The following is a 24,403-nucleotide window of genomic DNA, read 5'->3' as shown; positions in this document are numbered from 1 at the left end:
CCTAGTTCGGCCATGGCAACGTGGTTCTCACACGAACGCTATTCAAATTGACTTCGGCCCTCTGTTAGTTGCTTTAATTGCTCTAACTCTAAGAGATTTGGTTGGCAGAGTGCATCATTGAATGTGACGGTTAAGAGCAGTTCGTCGGCTTCCTCACCAGAGATGAGTCGCATGCGTTCATACAGGAGCTTGTTATAGTGCTCGTCAAGATGTTCTTGCTCTTCCCAAGATAAGGGAAATGGCAAGTATTCTTCGAGCTGCTCTTTAGGGAATGCACGCACGTATGCCAGGACATAGACACGTGCGAACACTTTAAGCTTAGCATCCAACTCAGTTAAGCATTCGGTGACACTTCTATGTTCAACAAGGGCTTGCTCGGTTGCCATCTCATGCAAGGTTCTAGGAGTTTGCCTGGGTTTTAGCGTAGCTAGGGGCTCCGGCTTAGACGCGCAAGTTTAGCCAATGCTAGGGTTTCTCATGCTCTTGGGGTTTCCATGTTTCTCCTGAGGCTTCGTTATTGTGTCATGGTTCTCCTTGGATGTGATGGTATAGGTTTGTCACCCTGTTGTGACAGCGTTATATCCACTATTGATTGGTCAATGCAAGTTCTATTGTCGGTGGATTGAGTGTTGCAAGCAGCCATTGATGGTAACGACTGCTTTGATTTTTCAGAGCACACAGATGTGTTTGAGGTTTCACCACTATTAGGTGAGGCATCAATGGTTTCATTGGTGGAGAGACTTGATGCTTTATTCATCAACTCTCCAGCGCTCTTCGTCTCAATGTTCTTGGGGTCCACAACCACCTGCAACTATTGTTGTTTTTGCTGTTTTCTCCTCTTTTTCTTGGTCAGTGAAGGTGCATCTCTCAACGACTCAGGACCCTAGACTAGGTCAACCGTTGATGTGCTTGGTTGGGCCTTAGCATTTCCTTTCTCTAGTGTGTCCGCATGGGTCATAGCCGTGGCTTGCTGATTAGTCTCGCCAGGTTGTGAGGGTACAATTGACTCCTTTTTGGAAGAGTCTAGCTCTTTCGCTGATTCCCACGTGTTTAACTCCTCCAGCCTAGGATTTGGGCACTTTGGAAGTGCTGGAGTTGTCAGGAAAGTTGCTTGCGACACCTCCTTCACAAGTAAACTGCTAAGGACACGTTCCGCAAGGGGCATTGTTGCAGCCAAGGGCTGTGATTGATGTGATCCCCGATTGAAAGTAGTAGTAGCAGCTAGTCCAGTGGGCTGGCTACTCTTGGTGGATTGCCGTGTCAGGTCCCTAGGGCGATCGGAAGTGGTCGCGTCTTTTGTTGCCCTTTGAGCATTCATCTGTGTAGATCGAGCATGAGTTGATCTGGTCACATTGGGTTGCACACGCATATCCTTGGGTCGAGAGCTACGGTTAGTGTCATGTTCCCCCTCTTGGATATTTGGAAGCTTTGATGGAGATAGAGATTGGGAGTGAGCAGCCACCATTGACGACCGCTGTTGTGCTTCCTATGTCCGGTTGGAAAAAGAGGATGTAGGAGATCTAGGACTCTTACGTGGACTTGGCACCGGCTGAATGATTCGCTCGAGGCTATTAGACGATTGTGCCATTTGCTTTGTTGAGCAATCAACCTTACCATGAGCAATGTTGCGCCTATGGTGCTCATTATCCTCTTGGGAAGTCAAAGGCTCCTTGGGCACTAGTGGACTTTGTGCACGCTTGACAGTTACCTCTGATTTCTGCTTGCTAAGCACGCTAGGCTGAGGATCTAATTTTTGATAGGTCATGTTTGGTTTCTTGATTTCAATCGTGAGGGGCTCAATCACTCCAATATTTTTGGTTCGAGACTTGGATTCTCGTCTAGGTTTCCTCCTATGCCTCTTTGCTTTTGACATAATTTGGGCTCCTGACAGAGGTGGTTTAGCAGGGGGTTTTGGTACCCAAATCCATCGGTTGCCTGCATAATACCCTTGAGCACGAAGCAATGCCTTGGATATCCATCGTGGCATTGTGCTAGCTCTCCATCGATGCCTTCGTCTATAAGGCTTGGGCTTCTTTCGTGATCTTCTACGATATTTGTAAGTCCCAACCCTATCCTTGGCCTTGTCTCCTAACCTTTTTGTTTCAAGTATGGCCTCACTCACTGGTTCTATCCATTCAACCTGTGCTTGCATCAACTCCTCCAACAACTCCTTGCTCTCATTACTAGGCTTGCTTGGTATGTCAGAATGCTCCTTGCCCTTCCCTCGAGGTTTGATGAGGTCACCCTTGCTAAAGGCTGTGACTATCCTCACACCTGGTAATGTCAGGTGTATCTTCTGTGCTACATAGTCAGCCTCACATTTGGTCGCCCTTTTGAAGGGTCTTCCTAGGAGGGTCTCCTTACCATATTTAGCACTATTTGGAGTGACATGAAATAAGATGGGCAAGCTTTCAGTTTCAATTGTTGCGAGGATATTGCACTTCCCTATGAGTGCTTGTGGAGGTCCCCCATAAGGGCTAAGAGTTGCATTAGTCGTTGTCAGCTCTGGTTGGCCTAGTAGGGTCCATGTCTCATAAGTCAGGATATTGAAATCTGCTCCTTCATCAATGAGAGAATCAATACTATGCTCTCTTTTTGCATTGAGTTTGACCCTAAGATAAGCAGGTGGCACTATGTCTTCATCTTCGAGGTCTTGGTTTACAGCTTCAAGTCTTCTGATACATGCCTTTGAGTCCCTAACTGCACAATCAGACGTGGATTCTCTACTGAGGTCTTGGGTCGTCTGTGCAATGCTGCTCAAGGGACATCTATTGTCAGGACTGTCATGTCTAGTCATCCACGCATTGATGGCTTGATGATGTTGCATTTTGCTTCGACTAGACTCAGTTTGAACACAATGTACATGTGTTCTTGCGGTCTGGCCTTTTTGCCCTTGATGGCTAGATTGGCCCATTGAGGTTCTAGGGTCTTTGTTTGTCTTTGTTTGGGTATGGGCTTCTGTTTGCTGCTTTGCAAGTGAAGATCTATGCTTGTGTAGAGCCATTACTACACTAGGGTCAAATTTGGAGGACTTGTCACGGCACGCGTTTTCTCTCCAACCTACTTGGGGGAGGTGCGGAGGGGGCAGAGCCCCCTCTGTGGGGGTCCGGGGAACAGTTCCCTCCCAGGCCCGTAGGGCCGTTACGGTAAATGCCATCCGTGATTTGAAGGATCATTTACAACCAAATTTTAAACTACTTGCTCTAAGTTTCAGCCTAGTGATCGATCTATGATATGGTTTCGGCTCTATATGGTCTCTCGGTCAGTTTCATTGTGTTCAGGTTAAAATTTGAAAAAATCTAAATTTGGCCCAACAGGTCCGAATTGCAAGGGCCGAGTGCCCGATTCGGCCTGTCCGAGGACCGAGTAGAAGGCCGAATGTAACTGGTCCGAATGTCAAATTCGGCCAGTCCGAGCCTAGATGTTCGGGGGCCGAGTAGGCCGAGGGCCGAGTTAGAAGGGCCGAGTCGAGTGGTCTGAGGGTCGAGTTCCAAAGTTAGTTTGAATGCTCAATTCGGATGGCCCGAGCGATGGGTGTCCGAGTGGTAATGGGCCGAATGGTTTGAGGACCAAGTGGCTGAGGGCCGAGTCAAGTGGTCTGAGGGCCGATTCTGCGACTCGGCCCAGAATCGCTGTCATTCGGACACGCTGACCGCGGCGTGTTTTTCGTCGGACCTTACAAAATTCGCCGTGCCGAGTGTTGGAGGCCTTCCCCCTAGTCAAGTAGCTCCAGATCCAACCTACTCATGTAGGGGAAGGTGTAGAATTACCTGGGCTGGGTAAATTTCTCCCGATGAAAGATCGAAGCGGATCGACTCAGCGAAACTTTCCTCTTCTCTCCTGGTCCCTTGAAACCCTGCAATGCACAATGTGGCCTTTCTTGCCATTCTTGGCCTCTTATACCCCTTCTCAGGTATGGTATTGATGCCCCCAATCACTCACTTGCCGATCTTAGGTATCACAAGCGAGCTTTTTACTATTTTTTGCATGATTTTTGCCCTGTTTTGCAACAGTAAACCCTTATGCTTATTTTATTTGTTTTTCTTTGTTTTCTCCTACTCTAATGCATCCAAATCACAAAGTAAATACCTACACTACTCCATCTCACAACATAAATCTCAAAAAAGTAAAAAACCTACTTGCCAAGGAGATCGAATACCATCTTCAACCCCCTCACTTCCTACCTATCTCAAGCACCGGTTCGGGGAAAACCCTTACTTCGATGCTCGATGCGAAGCGCGCTAGCACTCAAGGCTTGAATCTGTTGGTCTCGGCAACGGAACCAAAATGTGGGAGCTTTCGCTCAACCGCCAAGACCCATGGACCACTTATTGTTTCACGCGTTCCAAGCCGAGCACTAATGGTTACCTCTCACATAGCCGATGTGCCATCCATATCTATGGATGTAGTGAGCTTACCTCCATACCGTTCGAGTTACCTCCTCTCCCGCGCACTCCTGTAGCTCCACGATCCAAGTGCAAGCTTCAAGCAAGCTCCATCCTCAAGCTCCACGCTCCAAGCTTCATAGCCGCGAGCAAGAGAAGAGAAGAAGAGAGGAGAAGATGGAGAGCTTCTCCTCCCCAGTCCCTCACCCTCACACACTCACTCCCTCACACTCTCACACTCCCTCTCTCAAGCACAAGCTCAAACAGCAAGAAGAAGAAGAGAGCCACTTTTTGCCACACACAAGAATGAGCTTCTCATTCACTTTTCAATCTTTATATACAAAATCCTAAATCCCTTTTGGGCGGTCATCCCCTTTTCCCCTTTTTTACATGGCCGGCCGTGGCCTAGGCCCTTTTCCCATTGTCCCTCTATCTTCCTAGCTTTCTTTCCACCGCCCGTCTATATTTACAAATTGCACGGGTGAGAGCCCGGCACTCCTTGAATTAAACCATGATGCGCTCGCGCTCTTTTACAAAAGTTTTGACTTGCACTTTTCCTTGTGCGCTTTTCTCTTCCGTTTCTCTTTGCCTTGGCTTTTGTCTTTGTCTTCTGTTTTAGCTTTCCGGATTTTCCACCGCCTGGCACTCTTTTACAATATTTCAGGGTGTGCCTTTGTATCTTAAAATGCACCTTTCCCCTTTTGCATTTGCCTTGGGATTTTTAAGGTTGCCCTTGCTCTTTTGGCCCTTTCTCCTCTTCTTTCTTCTATCGGGCTACCTTTTTTCCGCCTTTTCCCTGCGTCTTTTTTATTTTCTTTTGCTTTCTTCGTGTTGGGGTTAACACAAACTCTAACTCCTTGAAGGCGAACATGATAGGACAATGAATCCACACTTCTCCCAATCTCCACAAGTCTCCTTGGTGGTAGGGTGTCAACTCTCCAATGTTGTGTTGCTACTGCATGCATTGTCTTCTCCTTATGTAGACCTCCTCAAGATATGATATTGCTCTACTTTCCACAATCATAGAAAAGCAACATTGCCAAAAAACCACACATATGGTGGTACACCCATTATGATACTCTAGCCCTTCAATTTTGTCATTGCAAAAGTATCTGTGTTGTGCCAACCCTACGAGCTTGAAAAAAGCACATTTGTGATGTCAATAATGACATCGTCATCATTGTTGTGATGAATATGATAGCCTATAATGATCATCAGAATGTCCTTCATGGTGAGATGGTGGCCTAAATATACATTTGCTACTGCAAAATGATCAATAGAAGCATAATGCTTTTATTTTAAAAAACCTACTTTAGGCATTACCATTATCCCCTAGGCCTAGATCACATGCCATTAGCAATTGTGCATGTCATTTGACATCTAAACTTAGCCATGTCATCATGGGCATTCATGTGACCCTGCCATTTAGGTACCAAAAGACCTTGATTCATAATAAGTGTAATCAATTGCACCTCATAAGTCAAACACATGCCTTTGTGATGCCTCATAATCCTTCATGACAATATCCTTGCTCGTGAGCTTCAAGCACTCAAACTCCAAACCTTGAGTGTACCCTACTATCACATAACTTCAAAACCTCATAATGATATTTGCAACTCCAAGGACAAACCATATTGCTCATGGAGAAAATATCTTGAGCATTATTTTAGGAAAGTAGAACAATTGTTGCAAGAACATTTTTTTGTCCGCCTTAATAGCGCAAAACCATCTCCATAGTCTCACATCATGGCCAAATCCATGAGTTAGTCTTGCACCTATAGTCCTAGTCAAGACTTTTGAAAAAGTCCTCACAATAGGAATAAAGGGAGGTTAATTTCAATGTTCAAAGAAAACTTATTTCCTAGCCCTTAATTTTGAGGGTGATTGAATTGGCAATCATGATCTTTATGGACTTTTTGCAGTTTATGTAGAACCACAACTATAATGGTGAAATTTTGGCCTTAAAAATTAAGGAACCATCAAATTCTAAGTGTTGTTTTGTATTTAGTTAGCAGATTTACACTACAAACCTAAAAATATGAGCACATTATTTTATGCTTTTAAATCCAAGGTTGTGTGTTGTCATTCTAACTCTTTGATGAGTATGCTTCTTACCAAATTCCACATGGGCCCGTTTGTCTCCATCAACATCAAATCTTGCCTTGAACATCCATTCTCCGGTCACTCTACAACTCATGCTATCAAAAAGTGGCATCACTACTTGTATGGTAGCAGATTTAAGGTAAAAAGTGACCACCGTGTGCTCAAATAGGCTTTTAAAGTTACTTGTTGTTGATGATCTAAGATTGCACCCTCAAGGTGTCGGAGATATTTCTCACTTCACATATTCAAGTCTTAAAAATAGTTTTCTTGTTTTTTTGGACCAATATGTTAGGTTCTATGACCACCACGACCTTGTAAGTCAGATTGCATGACCACCATCAAGACCGTGTAGTAGTGTCATCGCAAGAGAGGATTTCCATCATCAGCATAAGGGCGAGTGGCAAACGACCATGAATCAAGTGCAGTATCATCAAGAAGGTGATGATGATGAAAGCAAGAGCAAAATGGATATGGCATGATTGTTGCATGGAGGAATGGCAGCATAACCAGCAGCATCGTCTTCTTCATCGCCATCTGCAGGGTCTGGGGCAGCGCGCTGGTGCACCGGCATCGCTGATTAGCGGACGCTGGCCCCCTCTGGTGTCGTCAAGCTGCTCTCCTGTGCTGCGGCCTCTCCGCGCTTCCCCCTTCTCCTTCCCCCCGGACGACTCCCCGTCTCAGCAGCCTCCCTTCCTCGAGGACATCGTCATCCCCCCAAGCTGGACTTCTCAGGCTTCTGCCACCGAGGTACAGTACCCATCCCTTCTCCTTTTGCACAATTGCCTACAGTTGCGGAAAGGATAGGATGCATGCACAAAGAATTTCTAGACATTTCCCCCACACGGATTCTTTTGAGAAGATATATGCGCTCAAGAAATTCTAGACATTTTCCCTCGTATTCATTCCATTTTAATAAGAGAGAGGAAGGATATCACAAGGACTTTTAGACAAATTCCCATTATAATTTCCACATTGTGAATTACAGCAGCAAATGCAAACATTTGGATGTGGGCAGCAGCCGTCTTGATGATCAGCAATGGAAGGTGTGAAGATATGCTACGAATTGCATTGAGAAAACTTAGAATGTACAAACACGACTAAAACACAATAACTTAGACAATAATGCAATAAATGCAGACCCTAAATGCAAAACTGAAACTCATAACTCAAAAAGCAAAAACCCAAACATGAACAGAGAGACAAGAGAACTTTGAAGTTAATAAATCAATGCAGTAAATAAATGTAAGAGTGTACAGAGTGCTCAAGGCTAGAGTGGTGAGTGATGACATCCACTGAAGACAGATCCGGAGTGCTATAACCACGAGTTAGAATTGAGAGAGTGCTGAATGATGAAGGGGAGCAGGATGGTCACAAAACACAGTAGTTTGGAGGTTGAAGTAAATGTAGCAGTGTACCATCCAAAAGAGCCAAGAACTGATACCTGAGGCTGAGGACAGGCAGGCAATAGCTGGGACGAAGAGTGTTGATGCAGGGCGGCCTGCTGGACAGCAAAACACAAGTTGTAGTAGATGCCAGAAGGGGCAACAACTTGTTGGTTGGCTGCAGGGGCAGCAAGTGGAGACAGAACAGGAGCAATCGGTGGGAAACAGCTGACGACAACATAAAAGCTGTAGATACAGCAGTAGGAAGGCTTTAGGTAGCAGAGTGGCAGCTGAAGATGACGTGCTAGGTGTTGGAAGGTGTAGGGTTGCAATCACCAAGGGCTGGACAGCTGGTTAAAAATAAAAAATAAAAATGCGAAGTATACTACTGGTGGATATTTACATCAACCACCACTGGTGGGGACGTGTCTTGGTTGGCCAAAAAACACAACTAACATCTCGTGAGAGCCTTATACATAGCTTTTAAGGTAAAGGTAGATTTCCTAAGGACTTGCAAAACCATTAGTAAATCCTTCCTAACTAGTGAGAAGTCTACACTCTTCCATCTAGGGGCATTTCCAAAAACCTTATCATTTGCATGGCACTAGATGGCTTGGATTCCAATTGTTTCGAAGAACTAGGTGGCCATCTTCTCTTCACTGAGGAGCATGAGTCCATGCAAACTCTCTTGGCACAAGCCAATCAATCTTGAGGTTAGTTATGACCGCAAAGAGTAGGGGGGCCAAGGGGCAGCCTTTCCTTACCGACTGCCTCAAGAGGCCTTTGAGATGACCCTATTGACTTGCACATAGGCCAAGGCATCAACATTTAGTGTGCTAATCATGCTGATAAATTTGTAATCAAAGTCAATAGATCTAAGGGTAAGTAGTATAAAGTCCTAGCCTACCGGGTCACACACCTTGTAATCAAAGCCAATAGCTCTAAGGGTAAGTAGTATAAAGTCCCAGCCCACCCAATCATGCACCTTGTTGAAGTCAAGGTTGATTAGCAAGGCATGTTGGCCACTAGCCACTAGCTAGGGCCACTGCTGTCACAATTGAGGACCACGTCGTGAATCTTGCGGCCATAAATGAAGCTGTACTGTATGCTGTGCAATAGCTTGGGGAGTAGGTACTCGATCCTCTTCACAATGATTTTTGCCATAATTTTATACGAGACTATCAACATGGTTAACGGTTTCCATTGTGAGATTTGAAGCTTCTAGCTTGACTTAGGGATGAGTTTAATGAGATGTGGAACATGTTGTTGAAAGCAGTGGTTGATGAAGTTGGCACAGCCACGTCCACATCTCCCACATCGACTTATAAAGTTCGGTAGGCGGCCTATCCCAAGGGATTTTCCATCCTTCTATCGAAAGTGGATGCTACAATGGAACTGTATACGTATGCTGAAATAGACTGTTGAACACAAGACAGAGAGAAAAGATGAACATTGCAAAATAAGAAAACTTAGAAGAATGATTGGGAAATGGAATCCATATAACAAGACATGAGATAGTACAGAACCAATGTGAGTCATTGGCTGTGAAGGCACTAGCACTGGCTTCTCTCTCCAGTAGGGTCCTGTGAATGACAGATGAATGATAATGGCTGTGAAGGAGGAGTGCCTGAAATAGGGCAAAATAAATGCCAAGAGTACGATAGATTAGGTAGCATTAAATGCTGATTGATTGGCTGAAAAATGCCAAAAACACATCATAATGGCCAAATAAAAATTCCTAAATACATAAAATAGTATCCTAGTGCCCTAGCCCACTAAATCACATGCACAAACTCAACTATGAATTGACATATTTGCCAATACCTTCATCCTCGTAAGCGTTTCTTCCACCTATTCTACATTGGTAGGTTTATATAGTTGCTTCATCCCTTTGACATCAATGTCAGGGGTGTATCCTTCAAAAAACTCCTAGATCTTTAACTCGTAGTTAGCGACCCGTCGGGGGGTGCCAATGATACCTGCCATTTGTGGGTGAAAGGCATATAGGATGTCCTCAATTGTGGAGGGCCACACTCCATCACTATCAACTATGCAAGGAATTGATTCCCTCTTATGCTTGTTGTCTAATGCTTTGAGGAAAAAGGTCATGGGAGCATCTCCTTTGGCTTCTCATATTGCTTTCAGCTGTTGGACCTTGGTAGCTTGTACTCAGCGTGTCTCTGGCACTTGGAGATAGGCTTTGCAGCCCTACAATAAGAGAGGTAAAGATCATTAGGAAAAGGAGCAAGGGCGTGTAGTAAATTCTCTCTCACTCGGGCAACATTGTGTGAAGAAATACCCTAACATAGAAACATAAATGAAAGTATATGACAAAGCATAAACTCAAAAGAACACAGTTAGGGTTAGGGTAACTTAGAGACAATGAACATAGTGGAATCTAAATGAATGAGTGAATATGGAATATACAATACTCATATAGCAAACAAACCGTGCAAGAATGAAAATTATGCCTCGAACTCTCATGGTCTCAAGGGCCGAGGCAAAAGTGTTGAGTAGGAGTGTATCGTACTCTTGATGGATTTGGAAATAGAGCAAAGTGGCCTCTAATAAAGATGTGTGCCGACATCAAACGTAGTAGTAGATGCCGGATCAGTGACAAACGGAGTAGTGAAATGCAATAGCAAAATGCCACAATAAAACACAATAATAAACGCAATAGTAAAATACCACAATAGAATGTTGCAGTAAATTAGTAGTAGTAAAACGAGAAGTGGCATAGGCTGCGAACTAGAGATTGGAAACAAGCACCGGATGGGTGAAGAAAGCTTGGGATAGTTGCTGAGTTGCCTTCTTCGAAAGGGATGTGGACAACAAAGTTCTACTACCTAAAACTTGCAAAAACGAGATTAAGGCTCAATGGAGGGCAACCTACTTATTTATAGAAGGTTTTGGGACCTTGTACCGCACACCGTTGTAAAACTCTCTCGAACCATGTACCAATTTGGAAATTTGATTGGTTAAGCATTTTTTTAAGCAGCTAATTCGGCATATAATGCTTATGTTAGCTTAACACCCCCTCATGGTGGTTGATTTGATAATGATTGTTTCAAAAAGAGAGGTGGTGGTTGATTAAGTGATGAACAAGAGACAAGTAGCCAGTCCCAAAGGCTTTCACAAAATAAATAGTCTATCTTTACCATTATTGGATATCGATGATGAAGGAATAAGCTAATGGAATGTGGAACAAATATGAGGGTTATGTGGAGAGGCAAAAAGAATATGTGGAAAGCGAGCTAGCAAGGCTAAGCAAGCAAGGGAGAGGGTTGTGGAGACTCCCATGTGCAAGGCTGTGAATATGGTGGATTCATAGTCGACCACTCAGAAAGACAAAAAATGAATAAATGTGCACAGATGCATATTTATAGAATAGAATGCCAATGCACTAGAGGTATGCAAGAGAGAATGTAGGTATGATTATGCTCATGCAAAATGCTATGCAATGGTGCCACTCGGACAGTATCCTCGCAGGGGAATTGTTCACTTGCCTAAGTGTCCTTTTACAATCATATCATCCTGATAGTGTGGATAAAGATACAATGTTCAAAATGTTCAATAAATACAATGACTAAATCAAAATCTGTAAGCATTATCACTGTCACTATCAAGAGAAGAAAGCCGTCCTCTCTCAAACTAGAAGGAAAAGTTAAAGGTAAGCACTCTCTCCCCATCAATCTGAAGAAGTAAAGGAGGGAAGCATAAACTCTAGGTGTATGGTGCCTAGCTCAATCTACTTTTTGGTGAAGAGAAAGTGGATCCCCACATGCCGCATCTGTAGTGTAATGATTGGATTGTCCATAAGGGCAACGGCACTCTAGTTGCAGTAGACAACAATAGGAGAGCTGCATGGAAAGTGTAAAGCCGCCAAGTAAGCTCCTCAAGTAACTGTAGTCGGACACCGTTTGAGGATGTACACCAAAGTGTTAACAGCCTCAATCCAAAGGCGCTCAAGGAGCTTTGATGTGAACATCATAGAGCATGCCATGGTCATAATGGTCTAGTTCCTATGCTCTACAACTCCATTCTGTGAGGAGGAGTTGGTAGTCGTGAGTTGGCATGAAATACCATGCTCTTGTAGGAACTTGGAAAACTTGTGGGAGGTGAACTTGGCCCCACTATCATTCCTCATGCATTCTACACAATGATCAGTTTGCTTACGCACCACCAACACCCAAGCAGAAATATTTGTGAAGGGTAGGCTTTTGTGTAGCAGCTAAGGCCTAGAAGCGGTGGAACTTAGAGTCCTGAACCTGTTGGCTCTGAAAGAAACCATGTCATGCGGTCATTGTGAAGAAGACTGAGAGTCAAGGACCTCGATTATGGTCGTTGTGAAGAAGATTGCTCGGCCCAATCGGCAAAGTGGCTAAATGGGTAACAAGTTCACCCCAAGTTGGGAACATAGTATACATCATCCAACGTAGTGTGATCTGGGCCTTGGCCAGGGAGGAAATTGACGTGTTCGTGAGTTTGAATCGTGATCAAGGAGTTCTTCCCAACTTGGATATGCTCAACTGTAGGAGCTCAGGGAATGAAAATGTTCATGATAGGGATCATATGATGAGTAGCTCCACTGTCCACAACCCAAGGAGTAGTTGAAGTACTCAGCTGTGACGAGTGGGTCTTTGTAGTCACCTCACAAGAGGCAACTTGCAAATGCGGATGAGACTCACATCCTCAGATGTCTCAATGGAGACGATATGGGCCTTTGCAAACTAGTCAGACAAGTCCTCTAGCATTGAGAACGTTGCTGACTATAATAGTTGATCGGTGGCAGTGTGGGTTTGGCCTTGTCACTGTCCTTGTTGAGGGTTGCCACCACCCTACCTTCCTTATTGGGGATGTGAGGGTTTGAGCCTTTGCTTTGGTACTATGCCTTTGGTTTGACAATGTCGACAACACTGATTTTTCTTTGATACATTATGCCGCTCGGGTTTTAGAGATGATTGGGAGTTTTCTTGGGTCTCCTTGGTTTATTTTTAATTTGAATTTTGAGTTGGTTTTTTATTTTGATTGGAATTTTGAGTTTGTTTACCCTTTCCTTGTTGCCCCTTCTAAGAAGAAGCAATGAGAGCCCCCTCTGTAGAGATCAACCTATGAAACTCATCGAACAACTGAGCGTAACGTAGTAGCTGTCCCTCAAATTCATAAAATGTGGGCATGGTGGACTGTGAGATCACTTGTTGCACAAAATGGAAGTATTTCCTCGACAGCTTGTTTAGAAACAATGTGACCTGATCGTCCAAGGACTTGGGGGTCCCTATGGTAGAGAACTCGTTGAGAAGGCGCTGATACTCAGCCAACTTGACCTTCAAGTCATCTGTGATTTTAAAGTTTTGGAGCTCATGATCCAAATTGATGTGATGCATCCTATGCTGAGCCACATAGTGGTCAGTCAAGTGTGCCCACCTCTCGAATGCTAAGTCAAAATGCTGAAATTATGAATGAAATTTAAGTAATAGACCTTGCATCAGCTCGATAATAACGAAGGCATTGTCAGAAGTGGAGCAGCGGTGGAAGCATAAACATGTGCTGAAATAAACTGCTGAAACACAAGACAAAAAGAGAAAAGAAAGAACACGATACAGATGAGAACTCAGATGTATGCACGGGAAATGGAATCCATATATCTGAACACGAGACAGTCGCATACAACAGTGAGTCACTGGCTGCGTGGGCACTGGCACTGGCTCCTCTCTCCACAGAGTCTGCAGATGGTGAAGATGAAGTGACTGACTGAGGAGCCACTGAGTATAAATAGGCTGAAAAAGTGGGGAGCAACAATGCTGGTCGGACAGCATTAAAGCTGGCCGACTGGTGCATAAAATGCTCCACTGGCATAAAATGCCACACCAGAAAAATACTTAAAATACCTAATAAAAAATGCCCAGCCCAGATCAAGCTCAAACTCACACATGAGCTGACAAATACTCTGCTAACACCCTCTCTCAGATCATGAGTGATCTGATACAATACAATAGTACAAGGAAAAGGGATCAGAAACTATACAACATAGAACCACCAAGTAGAACCATGGATACCCAAGCAGTGGGTGATCAAGCCACCACCAAGGTGCCTCGGAGAGAACCTAATGTCGATGTCGATCGTACCAAACACCTGAAAATAGAGAAGATCATAGCATGTCTCTGTGTTCATCACCAATATCTTGCAGTAGCATACAAGTCCATCCTGTCAAAAATGCCTCTGAACATAGGTGACCATGGATTCCCCGCCTTTGGCCAGACTGCCAAAGTGTCCCCTCATGTGAGCTTCAGATGAAAGCCTCCCGCTCTCTGTCAGATAACCAGCTCAGCATGAACCTGGATGTCAATCCCAGCTCCAGGATTTGATTCCGCCAGACTGAAGTCGATGCGTCAGGGACGTCCCTCTCTGGAACCTGTGCACCTGTATAAAAATATAGATGAGGCGCGGCTGCCCCATCTGAACACCTGCTCACACTCCCTCTCTGGCACAAGAGAGTCGTGAGGGATGACCTCATCACCACCACTAGAAAGTAGCCGAGGAAGGGGCCACCAAGCCCTTCCCGCGATCCGAAGAAGAGGATCCCTTCCGCGCCTTGGACTTCACCTTGGTCGGAGGATCGGAGTCGGAGTCTGATGAAGGAGAGGACTCATCGGTAGAGTTAGCATCCCGCTTCGTCTTCTGCTCCTTCTTCCTGGAAGCCGCTAACTTCTTGCAGTCCTTCCGCAAATGTCCCTTCTTGCCACAGTGGTAACACTGGGCCTTCGACTTCTTCTTCCCGTCACCCCTCTCTGAAGCTACATAAGCCTCACCTCCATAATGTGCCGGAAGCCGCCCCTGTAATCTCAAGGATGTCTCATGGTTGTCCTCATCAAAGTTTTCAGGAAGAGGAAAAGGACGGAGAGGTCGAGGAATAGCTCCACAGACCATGTACCATAACCGCTTCTGCACAAACCAAGCTTTCATGACAGCACTCCATGTGAGATAATTAGGTCCATGTAACTTATCATCAGTGGAAGTGCACGGAGGAGCCATATGGAGAGGATAAGAAGAGAAGTAGAGAAGAGATGGAATTTTGAGAGGAAACACAGCCAAAACACAAGCACAGACTACAGAAAATGAGAGTTCACATGCAAGATAACCCAAAATTTGATCAATAGAAGACAAAATCTGCTGCAGGAAGTCAAAAAAATCAGTCAAAAACTGCCAAAACCAGCAAAAACGGCCTGAAGGAACAGTCACCCTGCCACGAGAGATGCTGAATCAGCAAAACGCAGGCTGTAAACTGGAGAAAACAGGTAGTAAACTGTCGCCAGCAGCTGCAGATGAAAAACGCAGGCAGCAGAGGGTGCGGAGGCAGCAGGCGATGGCAAAACTGCAAAAAACGCAGGCTGAAAACAGCCCCAAAACAGGTCGCCTGGCTGCGACAGCAATCGTCTGATCAGCAGGGGTACAAAACAGTCCTGAAATCAGCAAGAAAACACAGCAGAAACACAAATCCTGAAAACTGATACCATGTCAGAAGTGGAGCAGCGGTGGAAGCATAAACATGTGCTGAAATAAACTGCTGAAACACAAGACAAAAAGAGAAAAGAAAGAACACGATACAGATGAGAACTCAGATGTATGCACGGAAAATGGAATCCATATATCTGAACACGAGACAGTCGCATATAACAGTGAGTCACTGGCTGCGTGGGCACTGGCACTGGCTCCTCTCTCCACAGAGTCTGCAGATGGTGAAGATGAAGTGACTGATTGAGGAGGAGCCACTGAGTATAAATAGGCTGAAAAAGTGGGGAGCAACAATGCTGGTCGGACAGCATTAAAGCTGGCCGACTGGTGCATAAAATGCTCCACTGGCATAAAATGCCACACCAGAAAAATACCTAAAATACCTAATAAAAAATGCCCAGCCCAGATCAAGCTCAGACTCACACATGAGCTGACAAATACTCTGCTAACAGGCATTTCTAGCGTTCCATGAGCGGACAACCTTGTATGAAACAAGAACGGGATCAAGTTGGGGTTCCAACCCATGCATAAGATCCCATAGGTTGTGGGGGTCAAGGACATGCCTCATCAGGTTTTAACCAAGTAGTGAAGGTTGACCCATTAAAATGAGTCTTATCATTAAAGGCATGTTTGGCTGATGAGAAGGAAGAACCATGAGGTGTTGGATAAGTGGAGTAGGAAGGAGGCGGTGAAGGGGGAGGTGGGTAGGCAGAAATAGGTTGATAGTGTCTAATGGTGATGATTGATGCGGAGACATTGGAACATGAATGTTTTCATAAAGTATTGGTGGAGGTTGAGGCGCCGGGACACATAAGCCTTGTCCAATAGACAGCTGGGGCACAACAAAATGACTAGAAGGCCCACTAGGTAATGCCATGGAGGCAAATTGTGGTATCAATTGATCCACACTTGGTGGTTGCAGGGCGGCATTCCCCAAGCTGTAAAAAAACTCAAAAGTGTGGGGATGGAAGGATGAACCTCCATTATGGAGACACCACCCAGCTAGGGAAAAGACAAGGTCCTAAAAGGCGTGCCTATGGGCACCCCTTGGTGTGATGTGAGAAGACAAGTATAGTGCACTTAATGGGGCTGAAATGAAGGTGCAATAGAACTAATGGGTGGAAGATTACATGTGATTTGTCGTTTGAGTTGTTGTGGAAAATATGTTTGTAAACGCCCCGAACAACGTAGTATGCTTGACAATTATGATATTCGCTTGTTTTCGAGATTTAATATAAAAGAGAATGAACACTTAAAGCTGAAAATGAAAATTACTCACAAAATTACAGCCATGAAAATGTAAAAGTAATGGAGACAAGATTGAGGGTTGAAGATGGGCAACCCCCCCTCCCCCCCCCCCTGAAGGAATTTATTTCTGCTCAACCCAAGTCCCTTAGGGAAGAGCTCAGTTACAATCAACCTGAGAGTGAGGAGAAGTAATTCTCACTCTCACAAGATCATGCAAAGATGTACAAACACACATGCATTATCTATTATGCAATGATAAGAACTGATTTCTTTACAGTATGAGAGAAGAAAGAGGGGAAATCAGCCTTTCTTCATCGTTGATCAGCAGTACATGGATAGGGCTTGCTTCTTATTGCTAAAATGGAAGAAAGAGCTCGAGAAGGAGGTGCTATAATGAATTTACAGGCTTGCTATCCTGTAAAACAGTAGTGATAGAAGAGGGAATATGGAGGAATTTGATGATGGAGAAGTGGGGGATGATGATGGGGATGGATGGGGCCAGTTTCTGGCTATCTGTGGGTGCTGTACATGAGTTTATAGTAAAGAAAAATGATGCTGAATGAAGAAAAACGAGCTCTTATTTATAGGAGAGGGAAGAGCTAGTACAAAAGGGGAAAGTGGAGTAGCACAAGACAAGTGTCCGGCCATATGTCATGAGATGTGACAAGTGGTGGGACACTTGGAAACTTGTGACAAGTGTCTTGACACTTGTCTCTTCTCTATGGCCTTCCTTTTTGGGCTGAATATTGTCAAGAATAGAAACAACCAAATTTACTAAGCACAGTCAGAGTACAGAATTTACTATTTTTAGAATGACATTCCTATTTTTTAGAACTAGCATTTTTAGGCTAATTCGAGGCTTCTAAAATTTAGGAACCTCCTAAAATTTAGGGACCCCCCCAATATGGGTGTCATATGAAAGCTTTTTCCATGTACATCGCAAAAACAGTATCAGAATCTTCATGTGACTTTCTTATGCAAAGAAATGTGCATTTCAAGCTTTCAGCCCACACATACACATTGTACAAGCATTTCATGATCATGCCATCTTGTTGATTGTAATTGTCTGTTCTGGCAGATCTAGCCCACACTTCAAGGCATCAATCCTTCCTGTGTGCGAGTCTAACCCTGATATGCATGAGTTCTGGTCACAGGCGCCCAATCGGGCCATATAGGTGGAAGTGTGAACTATCTTTTCTCTAATCCACCGTGTGGGTCCACCATAACCTGTGACCACTCATCAGTGGCCAGCTCCAATGCACTTTTTTTTATATCTAATTAGTGCAAAGGAAACAAATTTAATAAATCATTATATGGACAAATTAATGAAAAAGGATACAAATTCTGTTTCTATAGAGTTGTGACAATGTTAGGTTCCTTTTGTCCATTAAATGCAAATGATGAAAAAGATGAATCACTAAAATCATATTTTGACATTGAGATGTAAAAGCTGCAGGAAAAGATGGAGAAGCACTCGCCATAGATTCTTGCAATTTTTGTTTGCTATTTCTTAGAGTGCATCTGGAAATACCTATCCTCTTCAGGGCTAATGAGCCAACACTTATAAAGAGATCCTTGATCATGAGCATCTCTCATATCTTGCGGAAAAGAGGGAGTAAAATCAAAAGATTGAGAAGTAGTAGCATGTGTACCTGATATGGGAGTGAATGAAGGTGGAGCAAAAAATGGCTTATACCCCATGCCAGTTTCCACATAGGTGTGATCAGTCCTTTATGGAATCTCCATACTTCTTGCAAAAACATTAGACCGGTGCAGCTAATCTAAAGGGGAAAACTCAAATTTACCTTCAATTTGCTATTGAGCTCGATACATGAGAATGAAGTTGTATTCGGCTCATGAAATCTTGTATAGTCTATGGACTCCATGGTAGTCCGAAGTCTCTTTGGCCATGTCGGATGGAGGTGCAAGCTATGAAGCCCACTCCGTCACGTGTCTCGATGTGCTTGGCTTGGGAGAATTTTTGATGATGTGGTGAAGATGTGTTTGAAGTCATCTTGCCCTCCTATTGTTCCTACTTCTTGCGAAGGGCTTTTAGATCAAAGCCCGAGGTTTTGTGGAAGAGAACCTTGGTTTGATACCATGTTTAGAAATACCCTAATGAAAGCGTATGACAACACATAAACTCAAAATAACACAATTAGAATTAGGGTAACTCAATGACAATAAACACAGTGGAATTTGAATGAATGATTGAATATGGAATATATAATGCTCATGCAGCAAACAAATTGTGCTTAGTAGGAGAGTGTGTTGTACTCTTGATGGATCTCGAAGTAAAGCAGTCTCCAAAGATGTCTCGCAGTAGCAAACACAGCAATAGATGCCGGATGTGTGACAAACGAAGCAGTGAAAGGCAATAGTAGAATGCCACAATGAAACTCAACAATAAACACAATAGTAAAATACCATAGTAGAACGCTGCAGTAAAATGACAGCAGTAAAACATTGCAATAAAACACAAGAAGTGGCATAGGCTACAAGGTAGAGGCTGGAAACAAGTGTTAGATGGGTGAAGAAATCTTGGGGCAGCTTCGGCTGAGATGTCCTCCGCGAACAGGGTATGGACAATGAAGTTCTAGCACTTAAAATCTGCAAAAACGAGATTGAGGCTGAATGAAGGGTAGCCTGCCTATTTAAAGAAAGTTTCGGGATCTCATATTCCGCACCGTTTTAAAACTCTCTCGAACCGCACACCAATTTAGGGATTTGATTAATTAAGCATTTTTGGGGTTGTTTAAGTAGCTAATTCAGCATATAATGCTTATGTTAGCTCAACACATTGCGCATAGCCTTCCCCCTCTGGTGAGCAAGGGCTTTGCCATACCCCTTAGCTTCATTGATTATGGCTTATTGCAGCCTAGCGACGTAGTGGTGGGGCTGGCCCCATTCTCCTTCGCTTCTTGCCAGACAGCTTTGAACCTTGCTAGACATTGGGGATCTTCAAGGAATGATACATTTACCTTGAGGGGTGGGGGGCCTTCTTGAGTTCTCTTGGTTTCAATCATCCAGAATGTCAGTTGGATAGGAAGGTGGTCCGATCTTGCGACATTGCTCAAGGTGGTGAAACAACAATCAGAAGCTAGCCACCATGCACTATCATTAGCTTAGAATTTGTCAAGCCAGGCCACTTGCCATGTTGAGCCATGTTGATGGTTGTGCCATGTGAACACTTTGTTTCCTTTTTGCTCAGTAACGTTGGCCACATCTTCTCAACCATGCAGGGGGATCAGTTCCTCCCACCGCTCCCTGTTCTCTTTTGTCATGCTCCCTTGGCCATGCGATCTAGCCACCACTGACGGGTCATGTTCCAATCGCAGAGTAAGAGAGTTGGCTTCTCTTCTAGTCTTGTTCCTAGCTATTCCTACTGCTTGGCTCTCCCCATAGACACATTTGCAGCATAAACCTACCAGGATCATTGCCTTTCCTTCCATAGTGACTTGCACTGCTAGGATATCTCCTTCTATCTTCGACCATAAGAGTTGTGGGGAAAGGTCATCTCTCATGACAAACATCGAACCCCCTTTTCCTCTGATGCAGCCCTAAGCTATTGAAGTGTATCCTTTCAGTAGCTCTGGTCTCACCTCTTCCTCCCCAAGCTCGGTTTCTTTGCAATGCTATAATGTCAATTTTCCTCTTCCTAATCAACGAGTAAACCACCTCTTTCCTCTTCTGAGAGCACAAACCTCTCGTATTCCATGATGCCACTCTCAACTTGCTCATTGTTCTATTCGTCGCAGTCAATGAAGTCTTCTTCCTTCTTCTCTATGCAAAATAGCAGCATAGTAGTTGCAATCCACCAGAGGCTGTCGAGCAAGCTGCTTAATAGAAATCCTATTCTTTGAAGTGTTCCATTTTCCCTGCTGTTTCTTGGGGTCAACATTCTCTTTGCCCTTGCTTTTATTAAGATCTGTATGCAACTCCTTCTACACACTCTGGCCCTGGACTTTCTTTGAACTCTCGCTCGCTTCATTCTTCTTCAGATTTGTCACCTTCTTGTCTCTTGCCCCTACTTTGCCCGCCAATGATTCATCATTCTTCTTGTTAGCTGGGTTGCTCTCTGCTCTATTGTCATCCTTGATCTCCTCTCCTTTCTTAGGGCAGTCCTTGGCAAAGTGATCCCCTTGCTTACACAGGTAACGAGAATCAGGGAAGGAGCCAAAACAGACCTAAAGCAAAATCTCGAAACCACCAGTCCCAAAGACATATTCAGGGATCATCTTGCGACAGCTCCAAAGGATGCAAACCTTTCAATTTGGCTTAAGGACACCCAAGCCAGTGGACACTGCCAGCACGTAGAGCACCCTCCCGAGAGTACTAGCCAGCGTTGCAACCTCGTCATCCAACCAGACAGGAAGGTCCGAGAATGTGATCAAAACTGGACACTTGAACTGAAGCACATTCTCTGGGGCAAAGGAAGGGCTCCACAGCATGGCCAGAACCAGATTGCCTTTGTGGCCAACCGCACAGCCAAGGACCCAATCCCCTTCTGTTGCTCCAGAACTAATGAGCACAAGGAAAAAACCCTTACCAACAAAGAGGTATTGTTGAACAATGGCTCTGCTCTGATAAGTCACCGCAAACCAGTGCAGGAACTCATCTCTGAGCGGGGGTGACCCATGAAGTAGCAAAAAACACCAGCAGCAGCAAAATCAGCAAAATGCAGTTTGACTCGATTCAAGGAGATGTTGACCTTGGCTTTGTGCAATACCTTCCCTGCTGCCTCAGCTTTCCTCCTTTCATTGAGGCTAGCCTGCTCCTTGCAAATCTCCCAACACCCTTGGCAGCCGCTGCGTAGTCGCATTCCATGGGGGTTCCATCTATCATCTGCTTCTTCTGGATCCCAACCTCAGGTCCTTCGATGGTCGGCGGGTATGTTGCTTCCCCTAGCAGACCCCAGGCTGCCACATGCAATAAAACCTCATTAAGCCTCTGATGTGGCGTTAAGTTGCTTTACTGCACTGGCATTGGGCTAATGGCCTGTGGAGAGCTGGTTGATGAGGTGCACACAAGGATGGGGCTGAATGGTGGGCAACCTGTCTATTTATAGATGCAGATGGATCCTCCCAAAATAGGGTTTTGCATGTGAGGCACAAAAACTCTCTAGAACCACTCCCTGTTTAATGAAACTTTGGGTAATTTACATGTTTTGGGGCTGTTTTAAAGAGCTTATTAGTATCTAATGTATTTTTGGCTCAATAGGAGGGTTGGAAACATTCAAAATTTGTGATGGAAGGCTGGGAAGCAAGCACACTGAGTTGGAATTGTCAAATTGTTTCTCAATCTTTTCATTGTTCAACTCTAGATTTTTCACAGGATCCTTCAGTGTTCCTTGAGAGGAGATTTTAGGTGTCGTAGGGTGGCAGCTCTCTTAGCATCTATCATGCCTTTGATGTCTTTGCCCCCCCCCCAAATTATCAACAACCACCCTAGTGGTAGTTCAGTTCGTGAGAGTGCCATGTGGTTGGATTCATTCCTTATTTTGGACTGCATCCCTAGGAGAGGCCTCCTAGGTTGCCATATATGTAGGCTTGGTCTATCATATGCACAAAAGGTGACCAAGAGCTTCTCAACCATGCTCTAAAGCTGACATAACAAGTGACTTTCTCATATATTGACCTTAAAGGCAGTCTTCAGTAGTCATGAGGCATTAGATATGCTGTTGTTTCTGTGACTACAAGGTTTGGGGATCATGTGCCTGCTCTATCTTAGAAGATTTTAGTGAGATTAATATTTACATACATACAGATGCTTGTAAAATACAGGTGAAAGATTTAATTTTGTGGATGCAGGAGTCAGAATGGTTAAGAACCAGTCTTCACCAGTGGCTGGATGATGAGTTTTGCCCTGAACCTGCAAATGAAGAAATCAGTAGACGTTGCTCCAAAGTTTACTATTACTGTCTGATGGAGAAGCAGTTGGATCTGGGAGACATTTTAATGCAGATGGTGAGAGAATTGGAGTCCTTCTCGTTTAAGGAGAGTTTTCATGGGGCCTTCTCATCTGCAAATGCTGCCGTTGATCTGATAACAAAAAGAATTCGCACTTTAGAAGGGGAAAGTTAGCATCCGTTTTATAATGTGGAATGATGATGTACAAAAACAGTTTGTGAGATTGCGGAGAGTCACATCTTTATACTTCTGCTACTAATTGGAACTGTACTGGCTCACAATTAAGTTTTCCTTCATGATGAAACAGCAGCACAATGGCCTTTGTTCGTATTGCCTAATTGGATTTGTGGAATTGTAGAGATTTGTGGTGCATGTATGAGTTACATCGACATTCTCTCTTCTAGTTTGAGCCATCTGTCTATTTCATTCAGTTCTGCCCAGTCTTGGCAGAACAGTACATGCAAACGTTGGACAATGGAGCATGCCCATAGACACTTGCAGGCAAACTGAATTGTATGTGCAACTGCCGAGAATTAATGGGACTTGCAACATGTTGCATGCCTGCATTCAGGGCGTTTAATGCCACCTTACACTAAACCTTCGACCTGGACAAGAAAATACTTTTAAGTCACAGATGGGTGATTATGAAGTGTCGATTGCTGTTGAGAATAAACTCTCAAAACGATCCAAGGAAGAAGATCATCTAACAGCCCTGGCCATTGAGGTGATGAGAGTGCCCTGACATGTTAAATCTTTAATGCGATACTGGAGCACCCACAAATTGTAATGTAATTTACTTGCATTAGGTACACCTCAGTTTTGGAGCTGTTAAGAACTTGAAAATGCAAGGGAGCCTCAAAACTTCGAGTCTTAACCTACTTCAACAGTGTAATTATATGTTCTTGCTATGATCTAGTAAGGTTTTGTCCGTGACTTACCTTGATGACCATGGCTGTACGAATTCATAGACATATGGATGGCCTCCACAATGTAAAATGTCACATCGATATGAGTGGGTCATAACCCAAATCTCCATTAGTGGGGGCTAAATGTCATCAATGCAACCTGAAAATTTGATAAGAAAAGTGTGAATCTCTATCAAGAGGGGCCAAATTTATAATTAGCTAAAGCAACTAATCAAGGAAAGCTACCTAAACTAGGGTGATACTTGCAAAGTTCTTATTTTGAGCAATGTGGAGGTTGATGCTATTATTACGTCTTCATTTTGCACTCTGGTAAAGAGGTATCTTACTCTCAAGACATTGGAGGTGCTCTTTGGGCTAGGATGCCACAATAATTGCCTACAAGAATTGTTTGTAATTTTTGGTTAGCATATCACAATACTAACATGCAAAAAGTAAGAGTAGTTTTTCAATAATTATGGCAAAAGCTACTTGAGCACCTATTGTTGTTTGAAACTTCAACTTGTCCTGACATAACAATGAAACTTTACCCAGATGTCCTCGCTATAATCAACTATACTACATTTTATAACTCCCTTAATGCTCAATGGAGGATAGTGTAGTGAGGTGTACAAATCCATAGGTAGCCTTCACAAGGGAAAATGTCAAATTTATGTAGTAGCATGTAACTCGAACATGTTAGATGGCTAAGTAATAATTCACTACATAAGCTAAATAAGCACAAGAATTGGGTGCTACCAAAGCTTTTATTTTGAGCATTGTGGGGTTTCAACATAACTTCTCAAGAACATCTACAACAATGTGTTACTTTCATATTTTCTTTGTTGTGCACACTATCTAATATTTCTTGGTCTGTGGAGGAAGTATAAAAAGTGATAGATTGTCCATGAAGATGTTATTGTGAATGTGCATTTCTTAAGTTTGTCAAAGTGTAGTTTGGA

At 43.9% G+C, this 24,403-nt stretch overlaps 1 protein-coding gene across 1 annotated transcript; it reads left to right on the top strand.

The window, feature by feature from the left end:
- The first annotated feature begins 6,788 nt into the window (after positions 1 to 6,788).
- LOC148009651 (plant/protein) lies at positions 6,789 to 23,503 on the top strand. Its single transcript, XM_087673299.1, has 2 exons — positions 6,789 to 7,235; positions 22,441 to 23,503. The coding sequence occupies exons 1-2, from the start codon at positions 6,930 to 6,932 to the stop codon at positions 22,711 to 22,713; spliced, it is 579 nt and encodes a 192-aa protein (XP_087529425.1). The 5' UTR covers positions 6,789 to 6,929; the 3' UTR covers positions 22,714 to 23,503.
- The last annotated feature ends 900 nt before the right edge of the window (positions 23,504 to 24,403 follow it).

This window comes from Lygodium microphyllum, chromosome 30 (genome assembly GCF_053477565.2).
Source record: "Lygodium microphyllum isolate KBCC chromosome 30, Lygodium_microphyllum_v1.1.10, whole genome shotgun sequence".
NCBI classification, from domain to species: domain Eukaryota; kingdom Viridiplantae; phylum Streptophyta; class Polypodiopsida; order Schizaeales; family Lygodiaceae; genus Lygodium; species Lygodium microphyllum.
The sequence above is the reverse complement of the archived record's forward strand: the minus strand, read 5'-3'. Positions and strand labels throughout refer to the sequence as shown.

What these genes read in the sequence shown, in the direction of transcription:
- LOC148009651 (XM_087673299.1), top strand. Translation starts at nt 6,930, where the DNA reads ATGATGATGAAAGCAAGAGCAAAATGGATATGGCATGATTGTTGCATG. An exon ending in CTCAGGCTTCTGCCACCGAG is followed by an intron (nt 7,236 to 22,440) that starts GTACAGTACCCA and finishes TTGTGGATGCAG; the next exon opens with GAGTCAGAATGGTTAAGAAC.